Source organism: Stenella coeruleoalba (genome assembly GCF_951394435.1).
Source record: "Stenella coeruleoalba genome assembly, chromosome: 11".
NCBI lineage: Eukaryota > Metazoa > Chordata > Mammalia > Artiodactyla > Delphinidae > Stenella > Stenella coeruleoalba.
The window spans coordinates 20306030-20322878 of NC_137157.1; the positions used below are offsets into that span (position 1 = coordinate 20306030).

At 38.8% G+C, this 16849-nt stretch overlaps 1 protein-coding gene across 1 annotated transcript in view; it reads right to left on the reverse strand.

Annotated features, from left to right (window-relative positions):
* Positions 1–16849, reverse strand: part of UTP20 (UTP20 small subunit processome component) — a 92451-nt gene that overhangs the window by 14098 nt on the left and 61504 nt on the right. The window contains exons 39-51 of the mRNA XM_079935846.1: positions 15599–15738; positions 15260–15342; positions 12124–12413; positions 10767–10906; positions 10401–10557; positions 7121–7219; positions 6211–6378; positions 4726–4892; positions 3887–4028; positions 2979–3095; positions 1549–1719; positions 1183–1314; positions 663–773 (exon numbers count right to left, since the gene is read on the reverse strand). Of these exons, the coding sequence (XP_079791972.1) occupies positions 663–773; positions 1183–1314; positions 1549–1719; positions 2979–3095; positions 3887–4028; positions 4726–4892; positions 6211–6378; positions 7121–7219; positions 10401–10557; positions 10767–10906; positions 12124–12413; positions 15260–15342; positions 15599–15738 (1917 nt within the window). The remainder of the gene's footprint in view (positions 1–662; positions 774–1182; positions 1315–1548; positions 1720–2978; positions 3096–3886; positions 4029–4725; positions 4893–6210; positions 6379–7120; positions 7220–10400; positions 10558–10766; positions 10907–12123; positions 12414–15259; positions 15343–15598; positions 15739–16849) is intronic.

A 16849-nucleotide genomic window follows, 5' to 3' on the forward strand; every position in this document is an offset into this window, starting at 1 on the left:
ATCACATTAGGGTGGTCCTCCACCATGTCATATGCTCTTATCGTATGCTCTTCCATACTCTGTCAATTTTAAGAAGCACAGTTTTCCACATTTTAACATATCTGAAATTGGGATGTCTTACAATTGATGCCATCTTATCACTGTCATAGTTTTTTCCCCTTCCTTTGAGGTATGTAAGTAATGGTGTGTCTTGTAAGTGATGAAATACAACACTACTTTCTTCCTCGTGGCACTCAGGATGTCTGTAATTTAATAACTACTTGTGGGATTTCTGCTTTGCGCATCTCTGCTATAGGACAGACAGGGACTATAAAAATTTTGTTAACCACTCTTCCAGCAATACCAGGTACACAGTGATATACATTAAGTGGTCAATGACTGGACCACTGGCTGGAAATCTTTGCTGCAGGTTATCATGTTGCAGAAGGAAAATGTGTTTCTTCATCCATCTGAAACATGCCACATGTGGGCTATACTCAAAATGCTCTTTATACTGAAAAGTGGCCTTACACTTGGTATGTGAATGGGCTCCTGAGTCTTAGAATAAAGCAACAGTATGACACAAAGTCTTCAGAATTCAGTGTTGACATCTCTCTACCTAAAAACTGAACAGAGAAAGCAGGGCCCAGCCCTTGCCATGGGAATACGCTCTCTCTACAAACCTGTCTGCACTGGACTCTGACAGGTTCGTTTTGTGCAGAAATCGCCAGCTTGGACACTTTGCGCATGACATCATTGATTTCTGGAACCAACAACTTTCTTGATAAAATGGCCTGAAATACAAAAGGAGAAGACATACTTATTTCATGTTTTACTGCAGATGGCTTGTTGTTTACTAAGCTGATCTGATGTTAAAAGCAGTCACAGGCAGTTTTCAAACATAATGAAAGTACCTCCACAAGAAAAAGAACATAAACTTAAAAAATGGTCAATTTTATGATACATACAAGGAGACGACATGCATTTGTACAGAATTCCCTGGAAGTTTAATAGAGAGCTCATGTTTAAACATTTTAATAAGCAGATATGTCAGCTTATAATTAATCAACCAAATCATAATAATCTTTATAAATTAATTTCAGAACTATGTACAGCTAGTCAGAACACTATGTTCCATGTTATTCTAAATACCTGACATGAGGCTCATTCACTGCACAATCCAACATTCTGGTGACACCGTACCTTCAGAAGACCAAATGCGGTGGCTTGTCTTGTAATATCATAAATGTCCTCCTCAGCATATGCTAGCAGAACTTGAAGCTGCTTTTCAGTTATCTGGTAAGACTTCACTTTCTTCACAAGTATGGTCACACACTGCAAGTTATAACACTGAGGTTAACAGCTAGGACATCCCACAAATCAGCATACGGTGGAATGATAAGGACTCAATACAACAGCAATGTTTTTTCACACAGGATACCAACACTCTGGCCTTAGCAAATTAATCTGGAAGAAATTTTGACCACGACCACAAAAGATGATGAGGAAAAGTAACTTTGATGTTAATCCCGGTCCTGGCTTTTCTAAGCGCAAGTGAAAACACCTCACCTTGAAACAATTTACCACCAGGTGGAAATTCTGGCCCCTGGCAGCCCCGAGTTTTGCATAGTCCTTCAGCAGAAGGAAAAGGTGCTTCATTAGCTGTTCCGCTTTTGTTTCTGTGGAAGGCAGGGGGAACCTCAAGACCCAGATCAGGCATTGTAAAGCGCCTGTGATCACCTGAAAAACAGACAAAGCCAATCAAGTGATGAAGTGACCGAACTCAACAATCCAGCACCTAAGGCTGTGTAGACACTGAGCGACCGGGTTGAAGGAACGAAGCGCTCTGCCAGGCCACTCAGGGAGAACTGTGCTAAAAGTGTAAGGAAATAGGGACGTTGCCTCTTCCCTGTTGTAGAACTTACTGCTTCTCCATAGCAAGTGAAGGTACATCCCAAGCAAGTGAGAAGAGGTGCTCATATTCTTAACCTATTATGGGTAAATGATTAGATGGGCTGGCTAATTTTAGCATTTTTTTCCCTGAAAAACACATTATAAATGCCTTTCCAATTTTCTAGAATGGTACTTCAATTTAATCCATTCTTATTAAGCTTGTATTATGTACACAAGGCACTCTACAGAGTGTTAGAAATACGATGATAAAAAGGATGCCTTTCCGCATTTAAGGAGCAGATAGCTGAGATTAAGCATGGGAACTATGACCCATAATTTAATATAGTTAAGTGCAGTGCCAAAGGTATGAAAAAATGTGTTGGGACCAAGTGACTACAAAAGAATCCCTGAACCTCCAGGCCAAACCTTCTAGATTACCTAGAGCAGCTGGTTCACCTCTACCTAATACACCCCTACACCCTGGGTGCTGGGATGGCCTTATCGGGCTGGATTAGACGAAGATAAAGCAAAGAGCTCAGGAGTCAAAAAGACCAGGGCTTAAAACCCAGCTCTGCAGCTTATTACCTGTTTGACCACAGAGATGTTAAATACTTAACCTCTTGGCACCTTTCCTGTAAAACAGGCAATCTGAGAAAGTGGGAAAGGTGTGGGCTTCGGAGTCCGACAGACTGAGGCTTACATCCTAGATCTGTGATATGGGGCAAGTCACTTAGCCTAAGGCCTGGATTTCTCATCTATGAAAGAGACACATTAATAATATATGCTTCATGGGTTGTTATGAGGATTCACAGCAGCGAGCAGTAGCAACAAGGATGATGATGATGAGATGATGATTACTGCCATGGGGATAGCACCACTCACCCTCATGAAGTCGTCGTGAGGATCAAACGAAGGGCTTTTACAACTGTTAAGCACTACCTATTATTATTAAATTGCTGTTAAGGGAGCAATTTAATACAGAGAACAGAGGTGGTTCGTGATGTTGTAAATCTCTTTAAAAACTCAATCATCTTGTGAAGCATGAGCCTAGAAACAAGTTCTAGGTATACGCACAACACAGCTCCCGTGAAGGAACAGGTGCTCACCTTCACATCCATGGAACCCAGGCAGTCTATGAGGAGAGACATAAAAGGATCCAACATTTCCAGAACATGTTCACTTGAAGACTTGATCTTGGAAGTCTTCAGACTAAGATGCAACAGCTAGAAGATTTAAAAAGATACTTCACATCAGTTGCCCCTAAGACCAAATGAGTGAGGTAAAGGTGAAATGATTTTAAGAGACCAATGTGAAATGTTAAGATGCTTCTATTTGAAATTATAAAAAGTGTGAAGAAAGGGGAACAACCTGGGAGAGTCTCAGTATGTGAAGAAGGTGGGAGCTCACTGTGCAGCTGAGATTCGAAGTTCATTTACCAAATGGTTATTCCTCAGCATCTGCTTTGATTCCAGGTACTGGCTTGACATGGCAGTAACCAAGATCAGCAGGGTCACTGCCCTCGTGGATCTTAGCCAGGATGACAGACTCTAGGGAACAATTCACTAGAAATGCAGGGTGCTTTGAGAGTTCTGGGGGGACCTGGGCAGAGGGAGGAGTAGATGGTGAGGTTCTGGGGTGGGAAAAGTGTGGTGACTTTAGAGAACTGAAGGGAAGCCACGTGTACAGGATGAGGCTATGCCCTTGTGGCCCAAATGAAGGACAGGGCTCTCTCCTGGGAAAAAAGGGAGCCAATGAAGGATTAAAAAAATATGTACAATAAAACAATCAAATTTGTGTTTTCAAAAAATTTAGAGTAGTTCAGAGTTGCACACTCATGGGCAAAGCAACAGTGAAAGCACTGTAAATATCAGGTCAGAATCATTAATTCTGAGAAAGTTATATCATCAAAGTACCAGCATTTCCAGCGGAAATAAGCAGTACTGGAAATTCAGTAGAGGATTAAAAGGCACAGACTCACTGTGTGCAGCAAGTCTCACTTTAGGTTAATTCTTACCCGAAGTCCAGACTCAATAAATATGTGCATGTTGGTTTTCTTGCTCACAACAGCTTTCTGCCCGCCTCGAACTGGAGTTGGGGGGAGCAGAAGACAACTCTGGGGTGGCAGACGTGGATCTGGTGCAGGGGCTGCTGGATTTCTGTCAATCAAGTGGAATGAAAACTAGTAGAAAGCACACTATATGCTGCATCCCTGGAAGCTACTATGGCCCCTTCTGGTGAGGTGAGTCCAGTACCAAATAATGTGCTCTTTGCTGTGGGTTTTTTCCCCCTTAACCACAAGACACCGAAGAGATGATTAGGTTGTTGATCAAAGTTTCTAGAACCCCAGAAACAGAGGTCAGAGGGATGAACACACATTTAAATGAAGATGAACAGCAAGGGGACACTCCCTTCCTTTGATTTCTGAAAACAAATGCCAAGGAGTCTCTTTCAGACTACAGAAGCAAAATTCAAAGGAAGTTTACAAATAAGGTATTTAAAATCTTGGGAGGTCTAAATCTCTGATCAGAACAAGAAGTATATATTTTAAGTCTATCCCAACTTTGATTCAATAAATATCTAAAACAAAAGTGGTATTAAGTAAATGTCAAAATAATTGGTTGCCTTCACAGCTACCGCATTCAGCAGAAACAATCTTGTGCTGACATGTATTACCTGGAAGGACCTCAGCCCAAACACCACAAAGTAGTACCATCTTACAACTCAGATAAACATACCTTTTTTTCCCTACTAAAGCAAATTATTAAATGAACCCACTTAAGAGTAATTGAGTAATGAATGGCTTATTAGAAGTATGAACCTAAAGGATAGTTGTTTTTTTTTTTCCAAACTTACTTTTCCTTCTCTGTTAACAGGGGTAGATTTTCGCTGACCAAACCGTAACTAAGCAACAGAATGGATTCTGCCGTCATTTCCTGGTTTACAAGTAATCCTGCTATGATTCGACGTAAGGTTTCATGAACTTTCCGGGCCAGTTTTAAACTCGTGGTATTTTGCAAGATCTAAAGGCAGACATAAATGCACGCTGAGGTAACACAGAACTGCAGTTTGATTTGTTATAATCGTAGTTTTCTTTTATATATTTACTTTTTAAAATATGCTTTTTGCTAATTAAAAAAGAAACACATTCTTAATAAAATTTCAAACATAGATATAACATATAAAGTCAAATATACCCATGACCTCAGCCCCAGAGATAACCACTGCCAGCTGTGTATGCCGCTGGATTTCTTGTGCCTCCGTGGCACTCTCTTTGTTGATGAGGTCTGGGCACAGGGCTGGAGATAGGATGTGATGCTTGGAAGATGTCAGCCTTCCAAGTGCATTAAATGGGGTGGTTTATAGGCAAACACATACACATAACACAACATCAACAAAATGCAGTCACTGCTCACAGGAAACCATGCTAAGGAAGTGGTGTGACGGCCAGGCCTCAGGGTTGTACATTAGTTATTGGGCCAAATCAGAGGAACTTAATGGGACCCCAGCACCATCAACCCCAGTACAACCCTCAGCATGTCATAGCTATTCCCCTGCACAGGACATGGATTGGTAACTTTGATTACCTTGGAGGGACTTGATAATTTACATGGAAAATAAGTGTGCTTTGTCAACTCTTTTTCATCCTCAAAACATATCTAACATTCTTAGATCAGGCTCAGATAAGCTAAATGCATTCTAGGAACAATTAGGGAGTTAATCTAGCACCAAACACGTGGAATTAGCACAGAGAACACTATGAAGGTAGGTAAATGACAGTCCCTGCCCAATAGGAAAGGCAGAATGAAAATGGTGGAAAGAATGTGAGATTTGGATCAGAAAGATCTGGAATTAAATCCTGACTTTTCTCCTTAGCCATGTTCCTTTCTATCTTTCTAAGCCTGAATTTTCTCATCTGTAAGACGGAGGTACTGTCAATCTCAGGGGACGGTTGTGCAGATTAGAAGAGATAATGAAGCACAGTGCTAAGAACATGGGTATCTGCTCAGTAAACGCCAATTCTCTTCCTCCTGGCAATCTGGGAGCAGCAGTCTGACTCCAAAGGCTATGTTCTTAGCTGCTGACGGGACCCAGCTCAATAATTCACCTGTAGTTCAATTCTTGTCGCCTTTCCTTTTGCATCTCATGGTTTATATCAGGGACTCTGATTCTTGGATCAGAATCCAAGAATCAGAATCAGCGGAACCAGAATCCACTGAGCTGCCAGCCACATGGTACTGGTGCCCTTAGCACCAAAGCAAATCATGATGCTCAAGGCTCTTTTCAAGAACTCATGATACTGTAAGGTGGGGATCCCCTTTAGTACATTCAAGTCCTTACCTCTTTTAGTGGAAGGATAAGTTTTGTAACCTGATCTTTTCCTACAAACTTGCCCAAGATTTCATAAGACTCATAACTCTTGCTTCTTCGTGCCTCCATGACCTTGGAGAGGATCTGCTTTACTTCCTTTTCTTCAGCAATGGCACCAAACAACTCATGGTTAAAAATCTTTAAAAGAAAAAAAGCCAAATGGCAATTATGTGTACTCAGCAACTTACGCCAACATAAGCAGTCTCTGAAAATGCGTGGTATGTCCAAGTCAAGGATTAAAATTAGACAATAGGAATTTCTATTAGATTTCACTTTTTTCAATGTAGTTTAGGGACCAATTACTAAAAAACAAATACAGAAACACTTCAAGGTTTACACCAATGGAAAACAAAAGAAAAATACCAGGTAGATTTACATATATAATTGTATAATATATAAACAGGCACTTCTTTGATATTATCAAAGAGTAGCTTAATTTCTCTTTAAGAAATTCTCATATTTGTAACTTAATTATCAAAATAACGCATTTAATTAAAAATGTAGTGTCTACATTTTTAATGAATAAACAAACGATTGTGTGCCAAATTTAATGTCTTTCTAATCCTACCCTCTAAATTGTCATATTATCTGATTTTAAATTGTTACTAATTTTTCACTATTCTAAATAAAGCTCTAATGAATATACTTTTGTACAAACTCCAGACCACACCTCTGATTTTACCAGCTTGAGACCTACTAGCAACAGCAGAGTGCCCATCTCACATCACTTAAGTCTCAACTTTTTAAACCTCTGCTAGCCTAAGAGATGAGATAGTACATTATTTTCATATTTATAGGCTATTATTTCTTATTTTGGGAACTGATTTGTGTTCTTTGACCTCTTAAAAAAAAATTTAGAATTCCTTTCTCTAAATCTTACCTCAATCATTATATCCAAACAAGAGTCCAAATTCCCAACTTGCAGCTTGTTGGTGAGGCCTTGCAGCAACATGTAAACAGTGAAAGTTAGCACATGGACCTAAAACGAAATGTATAATAAGAATATGGATGGCTAAGAGCACCACAGTAGAAAAAACAAGATTTAGAAGTACGGCAGGTGCGCACTCAGATTATATATCTGTAATTATTGCAGGGAGAAGCTTTGACAAATGACACATACTTATATCACTGCCTAAAATCCTTTAACCAGATGGTCCCTTTGTAGAAAAGATGCTCAGAAACACATCACCATGCTTAGGTTCTATTATTGTGACTAAATCAGGCCAATGATTTATAAAGAAGAGCACAAGTCTTGAACTTCTAAAAACCAACCTGTGAATTACGGAGCCTGCCAACGTTGAATGCAGTCAAACCCGGTACAAAAAGTGTTATGAAGGAAACAAGTTTTTGCCCTTCACAGTGATCACAGCTAACGTTCCTTAGAGCTCACTATGGGCTAGGCACTGTATTAATACCCCACATGTACTGAATCATTTAATCCTCATCCACCCTATCTATGGCACAGATGCCACATTATCAGCATTTTCAGATGAAGAAGCTGAGGCACAAAAAGGTCAATCAAACTTGCCCAAGGTTACATGAATAGGAAATGGTGGTGTCAGGATTTGAAACGAGATGATGCCAGAGTACACAGAGTCCACGAAAGGGTGTATTCTGTATACTGCTTCCGGTGCTGTAAATTATCAAGGTAAACATCAGATAATGATCATACACTAAGAAAATACACCTGATTGGATTTTAAAGGCATAATTTCATATGTACCTACTTATGATCTTTAAATACTTTTACATATATAAAATATTTGCTGAGGACTTTATATAATTTTTAAAAATCCTTTTGGGGGGGTGAAGAATGAAACTCGAAGCGTACAGTTTTGGTTCTGTCTACATGATTAATACTAATACCCAAACTGCTGTTCTCTCATCCTTATTTTACTTACTTTAACGAATAATGAGACAGACTGGAAGAACAGGTGGTTAAAGAAAAATGGGCTACTTGTTTAAATACCTCAGGCACTCAATTAAATGTGTGAATGAATCCTCAAAGACAGCTGTACTGTATTCATCCTGGTATGCTCAGTGCCCAAGAGCACCTCACACAAAGTAGCCAAGAATTACAGGCTGGTTGAAAGAATAAACATGGAGACTGACAGGGGCTCCGGTTCCAGGTGAGATGGAGAAAGCACACTCTATCCTGTCTCTCCCACTGAGTGCAGCTATAAGCTCCAGACAGGATGCACAGACCTGCAACTGGGGAAGAACACCAGAGTGCAAGTACCACCAAACTCCCAGTGCGTTTACCCCCGTTTTCTATACAGTTATAGACGTGGGGACTGCAGCAGCCACAACTCTGCTGGGAGACCTTCCTTTCCCATTGGGACTGCAGTTCTGAGAGGATGGGCCAACTAGCTGCTTTTCTCCTTCTCTGTCTTGCCACCACTTAGCCTCTGTGTGGGTACAGCTGTGGGAAGTATATGGCAAAGTGGGAGAAATAAAGCCCCAGCTTTCCAGCTGGAGGTGTGAAATAAGTGGAAAAATAATGTGTTAGCAAAGAATCAGAAGATATTAGGGACTAAATGGAAACTTTACAACTGAAAAAAACCAAACAGACCAATAATTGAAATAAGAAAATTTACTAGATGGGTCCAATAGCAGGATGGAGATTAAAGAGGAAGATGTCAGTGAACTTGAAGATGAATCAATAGAAATTATGCTATCTAAACAGAAAGGAAGGAGACTGAAAAAGAAAATAAAAATGGAGCCTCAGGGATGGATGGGACCCCCCAAAAAAGTCGAACAGGAGTCCCAGGAGAGGAGAAAGAGTGCAGTGCAGAAAAAGTATTTGAGGAAATAATGGCTGAAAACTCCCCAATGTGCTTGAGAAGCTCAACAAACCTCAAACAGGGTAAACCCAAAGAAATCCACATTCATAATCTAACTGCTGAAAAATAAAGACAAAGTCTTTAAAGCTGCCAGAGAAAAATAATGCATTACTTAGAGGGGAAGAATAATTTAATTATTCATCAGAAAGGCCAGAGGAAGTTGCATGACAATTTTACAGTGCTGAAAGAAAAGAAATAACTGTCAATGCAAAAGTATATATCCAGTGACAACATCCTTCAGGAATGAAGGTGAAACAAAGACAGTCACAGGGGGAGGAAAACAAGAGCATCCGTTGCCACCACACTTGCTCTATGAGCTTGCCTAGACCAAAGGGAAATGACACCAGGAAGAAATTCAGAAATGAAGGAAGAGCAGTAGAAATGATAAATATCTGGGCATATTTGAGGATTAAAAGCAAAAACTCTAACGCCGCTTGATAAGTTTTCAACATATAAGTTTTCAGCAAAGTAATACATAAACAACTTTTAAACAAAGGAAGGGTGAAGGGATCTATAGGGTAATAAGGTTTTTACATTCTACTTGAAGTGGTAAAATACTGATTCTAAATAGATTATTAAAAATTAAGTATGGATATGGTAACCTGGAGCAACCACTAAAACACTATACAAAGAGAGACAGTGACAATGAATACTGATATTTTTAGTGTGTTACTTATAACCTATAGAATAGGAACCTACCTATGAACAAATTAGGACTTGGAAGGTCAAGCTAACTACCAGAAGTCTTGGCTGGGTACTTGAGAAAAACAAGTTGCAGTGTTCCTCAAACTTTAGATCACTCAGGGATCTTATTAAGATGCAGATTCTGTAGGCCAGGTGCTGCTGATGCCACCTGTCCGGGGCCCACACTTGGAGTAGCAAGACCGCCAGGTAACTATTCAAACAGCTTTGTATTCCACCTGGTGTTCTTATTAATTTTATGACATGTCATACATTTCAACTCAAACAAATGTCTATGTTCTTTATTGTTCACATGTGTGGCTATACGTTCAATATACATTCAGTAAGAATTTTATTAAGAACTCAGAGAATACAAAACTTGATATCAAGTGATTTGAGAGAAAAACACAGGTTATGAAATGCAGGTCTATAAGGATCTTTTAAGAAATTAAATATAAGGGCTTCTTAAAAAACAGATTTTTAAAAATACTGATTAAAAATTTTTAAATATGCTTGCTTGCTCTCTCAGTAGATCAACTTTACAAAAGATAGACCCAAAGTATCATGACCTAGTGTTTAAAGTGCAACTATTTGAAACCCAACCCAATTTGAATATAAAGTACATGATGCAATTTACCTGATAGCCACGCACAAGGGTAGTCTGTAATTCTTTTAAAATATATTGTAGGTAATGCACACCCAGATCCTCTATTATTTTTGCCAGAGTGCTGCGAGCAATGTCTCTGATTTCCTGTGCTCTGTTCTTGAGGAGGGCACACACTTTCAGCAAAATACTAGAACGTGAGAAATTAATTGACTAATTAAAATAACAGAACCAAATAAAAATATAAATATCCTTTAGTTTCTGAATCACTCATAACCCAAATTATGCCCATTAGGATTCTAAATTACAGCAAATTGTGCCAGTACTTCTCTTCCTGACAAAAGAGAAGAACCAATTTTTGAGTTTCACTGAACTTTTCTGATTTGTCACACAACATACCTAGGCAGATTGGCTTCCATAACTTCCTGTGGAAGGGACTGCATTAGTTTAACCATGGCAAAAGCTAAAGGAACTCGAACTACTTCCTCATCATTCACAACCTTTGATTTTATGAGTTTGTGTTCTTCTTCTCTTTTAGTCTGTAAGAAAAATTTAGGTTAAACTAAAACAAAAGTAAATGGATTAGGGACCTACCAACACTACAACTTTGCAGTTGAAAGATAAGCTCTTTTGATATATCTTATATCCATTTCTAAGTTTAATGTCTTAAAAAACAAACTCAATTATGCAATTTGATAACCCTCCAAAAATTATAAAAATAATATGAATAAGAATATTCTTTCCAAAGGAGCAATCAACCAATCAATCAATAAATAAAACCAAGTATTCACTGATGTGGGGTTAAGACTGTTGTGTAATATTTAAAAAGTCACATAAAATTTGTGTTAATTGGGACTTTCCGGTGTTTAAGTGACATCGTTGGTACATAAAAAATATGGTGCCTCAAATAAACTTTATTTACAAATATACAAAATGATGAAGTCGGTATTTTACATCAGGGGTTGGAAAATTTTCTGTAAAGGGTCAGATAGTAAGTAAGTTTGACTTTATGGCCGCTATTGAAGCTAGTCAATTTTGCTGTTGTAAGGCAAAAGCAGAATTAGACAATATGTAAATGAATGGGGTGTAACTGTGTTCCAAAAAAACTTTATTTACAAAAACAGGCTGCAAGCTAGATTCAGCCCATGGGCCACAGTTTGCCAGCTCAAGTTTTACACTGAGAAGGAAAGGCTCTGGCTTCATGAGAATGCACTCCTAAAATGTTACCCCTATTAAACAAGAAAAAGATGTACTTTTGTTTTCTTCCTTTTTTAAAAAATTTTTTGGTCACACTGCGTGGCATGCGGGAATCTTAGTTCCCCGACCAGGGATCGAACCCACGCCCCCTGTACTGGAAGCATGGAGTCTTAACCACTGGAATGCCAGGGAAGTACTGAAAAAGATGTATTTTTGAATAGCAGAGAAGTGGCCAAGAAGTAGAAAAGGGAAACATACTCTAATTTTTAATAACCTTTTTTGGAAATGGGAGTCATCTTAATATCTACTTTGGAGATAGAAAAGCATATATCCACCAGTATCAGAATCATAATGAAGAAGAAACATTACTACCTTAGCTGTACGAGATGAACCTGAAGATGATGAGATAAGAGAAGGGAGGTGAACTGTGAAATGTAGAGATAAAAGAAAATCCAAAAGCTGATGTCAATCCACATAGTTAGGAGCCTCAGTCTGACAGGGCCCCACGGACACCCCACAGGGTCACACAGACCTGCTGGGCCCCAAACAGAATGATTACCGTAGATGCCAGACATTTATGGAGCCTGGGTAGGATGTCCCCAGTTATGGTTCCTTGTATATTTTTAATTGTTTTCTCCAATTCTTCCTTATTCCAAGGAAGGAAAGAGATGGACTTTGTGATACACTCGGATTCCTTAGCTGCTGTCCCTTCACAATCATCTGGGTCAGGGTTTTCCAGCTCTTCATTCTTGTCTGACAAAGTCTTACATCCATCTTCCTTCTCATCGTCATCCATATGCTCTAATTCCATGGCTTCACGCTCTGGCAACTCAATCTCTTCTATGGTGTCTATGTTTAGTAAACAACAAAAATCACCTTAAATTAAATAAGGAAACAACACAGTTGTGTTAAGTAGTCTTTTCTACTAACATCTAATAAAAAATATCGCTGACTATAAGGGCAAGATAAGGGCTGAGGAAACAGCAGTAAATGAGAGTGTTACGGTCCTTCATTTTCTTACAGTTAGCCTAATGAGGAATAGAGACAAGTAAACTGATAATTATAAAAAAAAAAGTGTGGAATAGTAAGCAAGTCCAGCGTACGTTGGGATCACATGGAGAGGCTGGGGGGAGGAGGGCTCTTAACCAAAAGAAAGCTTCCAAAGTACTGTGGTTGGAGGTTTCCAAAAGCAAAAACCTACATTCATGAACATGAAAATCCTAATGGCAGCCAACAAATCTCATGCAGAAACGTACCTTATTATAGGATTCAATTTATTAAAGAAACCTGGGCAGTATCGTAGAGAAAAGTCCAGACTTGGCTCTGCTAACAAGCCATGTGACTCCAGTCAATTACCTTAACCCTCATAGGCTTTGGATTCTCACCAGTAAACTGTAGACGGCACCTACTTGCAAGGCTACTGTTAGGATTAAATGTGACAAAGCCTATACTGTGCCTAAAATATATTTCTGACACTTCATTGACTTTCAAAAAAATGATAGCTATTAGTCTTCATTTTTTTTTACTGGCTGTGCAGCTTTGGGAAAGTTACTTTACTCTTGAATCTCAATTTCTCGTATCAAAAAAATGCAGTAACTAACACCTAAGGTTCTTGTAAGGTTCTTATGAGGACAAATGAGATAATGTCTATAAAAGCACATTTCACAGTAGATGCTCACTAACTGTTTCAAACTCCATTCACACCTAAGAAGAAAACAGTGAAGTGAATTAATATTTTAATTTTTTAATGTTTCTGTTTATGTAAAATTTCAAAATGCAGATTCAATTGACTGAAGATAAACTAAGGGGCTTTAGTACATTAATTATTTAAAACACAAATGGTTTCTACAAATTCAAAACAGTTCTCTTCATCAGTGTGGCTCTTGAGTGATTTGATAATGAATCGAAGAATTAGAAGATTTTGAGTAGGGACACTGCAGTAATGCAAACTAAGGGCCAAGATATTTCAATGTCTTTAGCCAAAACAATTAGAATAAATACCTTGGCCTACTTAAGTGTTTATTCCTTATTTTCCTGTGATGGCTAAATCCTTTAGAGTCTGGTGTTCAATAAAAGCAGTAGTAGTAGGTATCTTTACCTCATTCTGGTTTTAAAGCAAAGGCTTTTAATGTTTTACCATTGAGTATGATGTTTCATTAGGTTTTTTTTTTTTTTTTTTTTGGCCACGCCACACGGCATGCAAGATCTTAGTTCCCTGACCAGGGATGGAACTAGCGCCCCCTGCAGTGGAAGCGTGGAGTCTTAACCACTGGACCACCCGGGAAGTCCTATCATTTATTTGGTTGGTTGGTTACCTATCTATCTATCTATCTATCTATCTATCTATCTATCTATCTATCTATCTATCTAGGGCTGCATCAGGTCTTAGTTGTGGCACGCGGGATCTTTAGTTGCGGCGTGCAGGCTTCTCTCTAGTTGTGGTGTGCAGGTTTTTTCCTCTCTCTAGTTGTGGCGTGGACTTCTCTCTAGTGTGGTGCACGGGTTCTTTCTCTCTCTAGTTGTGACGTGGGCTCCAGAGCGCGTGGGCTCTGCAGTTTGTGGCACACGGGCTCTCTTGTTGAGGCACACAAGCTCAGTAGGTGTGGCATGTGGGCTTAGTTGCCCCGTGGCATGTGAGATCCTGGTTCCCCAACCAGGGATCAAACCTGCGCAACCTGCATTGGAAGGTGGATTCTTTACCACCGGACCACCAGGGAAGTCCCCCATCATTAGGTTTTTAAAACACATCTTTTAACAGGTTAAGGAAATTTCTATCTATTCCTTGTTTGATAATTGCTTTTATTATGAATGGATATTGAATTTAATCAAATGTTCCCCCTGTGTCTATATAGATGATCACATTTTTTTGTTTGCTAATGTGTTAAGTTCCATTAACCAATCACCAACTTCTTGAGTTAGTGGGGGCTTCCTCTTTTTCAGTCACCTGAAATAGCTGATATAAGGTTGAAATGATCTATTCCTTGAGTGTTTGTAAAACTTGCCTATAAAACAGTCTGGACCTGGCATTTTCATCAGAAGAAAATTTTTAACTACAGATTCAATTTCTTTAATCATTAGAGATCCATTCAGATTTTCTATTTCTTCTAAAGTCAGTTTTTGTATTTTATTTTTCTAAGAATTTGAACATTTCACCCAAGTATTCAAATTTATAAGTGCAAAGATCACTATGTTGTTTTAACTTTTTCATTTAATTGTGATCTTTTAAAATTCCTAGTATTTATTATGCCTTCTATTGTCATTGGTCAATCTTGTCAGAGGTTTGCCAATTTATGATCTTTTCAAAGACTGATTTTTATTTCTGATGATCCTTTCTGTTGTATCTACTTTATATTTCATTAACTGTTGCTCTAAGTTTTAATTCTTAGACTTTCTTTGCATTCACTGCTTAACATTCTTTCTACACATTAAGGTGATATAATTGAATTTCTGTGTGAATAATCTACAGGTCAGATTTTTTTCACCCATACAATTTAGTCTGGACTTCTCTACTGTTAAATAAGTTTTTTACAAAAATACTCAAACCATTCATTTTAACTTCCTCCTGACTCATTCACTGGTCACTGCTACAAGAGCAGAAAAAGGGAGTAAATTGAATTTTGCTATCTTTAATTCATGATCATGAAGTACCCAAGGATAGGAAGGAAATCTAGTTTAAGAAAGTTTAAAAAACTTACTCTCTTCCCTCTGAAGTTTTCTCATTTGTTCTTCCAGAGTTTTGTGGTCAAAGTGGAATGCTTCTAACACTATCACTAGCAAACTGTTAAAAAAATTTTCACAGAAATGTTCATTTGATTAATAATATCACTTGACTATTAAAAAGAGAGGAAAGTTAAAGACTTATAAACATTAAATTATTTTTACCAGTCTTAGGTATTTTTTCAGTTTAACAAGTCTTAGTATCAGCTCATTGATGCAAGGTAAAAAGTAAACTGAGATTGTACAAAGGTTGTTTCAGAAAATAATCCAAAATTTACATTTTAATGACAAAACAAAAATAAGCAGTTTGACCATACCTGACACCCAACTTTTGATTGATCTGTCCCGCCTGTAAGACATGAATGAAATGTTTCAAGTAATATATATATGCCGACCAAGAGAGATGTTTGCAAATAGCTCCAATAACCTCTGTGGCAGCAATGGTTATATTTTCATGCTGTAAAACAAATCAAGAGCATCAGTAAGCATTTGCAAATAAAGTACACAGCTAACTTGGTGCATTAAAAAGCTTAGACAGTAGGTGATCAGCAATTACAGAAAGGAAAGAATGCCCAAATTATACTCCATTGTTTTCCCCGAGCTCTAGGAAAAGATGCTGTCAATGAAAGGAATGACATCTTCCTCCCATTAAAGGATATTAACACATTTTGCTTTCGATTCCACTCAGACCTCCCTGATTGGTTCAAGCCTACAGACTGAATGAAGTAAATTCAATGTGTAAAAGTTGACAAATGTCAGAATCAACTACAGATTGCACCGCTGAGCATTCGTAAGTACGATGCAACGGAGAGAGCTCTTTCAGACCACAATGGAGAACAGGAGCTGGATGTACCCTCACACCTTAAACCAGAAAAGTAGACAAAAATATATGAAACAGTTTTCAGACTTTGGGCATCAAATAGTGCAGGACAGTGACTCCTGAGAGAAAGGAAACAAATGAAATGAGCCGTATAGTTACCCCAATTCATTGTGCGGGGATAACTGTCAGGTCACAGCACATGAGAAGAAACCCAAAAAGGGCCCCATGTCTCCCTGAGTTAAGGGGGCAGAGTTGAGGCTGTGGAGCTAGAGTCCTCAGGGCAGAGAACCAGACAGAAGAGAGCTACACAGAGAAAAGCTGCCCAGAGAAAGAGCTCCTTAAGATTCAGCTGAGAACTGATCAGTACACACGAGTAAGGAGGAGACAGGGAAAGAACCACCAAAAAGGAAAAGATGAAACACTCATCTAAGACCACACAGGGATGAGAATAGATCATGTTCCTATCAGCCAGAGTAAAAAGACCTCATGATACATGAAGCATTAGGTATTCAGGTACTCAGAAAGTTAGTGCCTCAGTGGTAGGTTCAAGTAAGCACCAGACTAAAGGCTGCTTGTGCCTAACAGAGCTTAAAAGCGAGCCTCAAAAGGACCAGACAGGACTTCCCTCGTGGCACAGTGGTTAAGAATCTGCCTGCCAATGCAGGGGACATGGGTTCGAGTCCTGGTCTGGGAAGATCCCACATGCCGTGGAGCAACTAAGCCCGTGCACCACAACTACTGAGCCTGC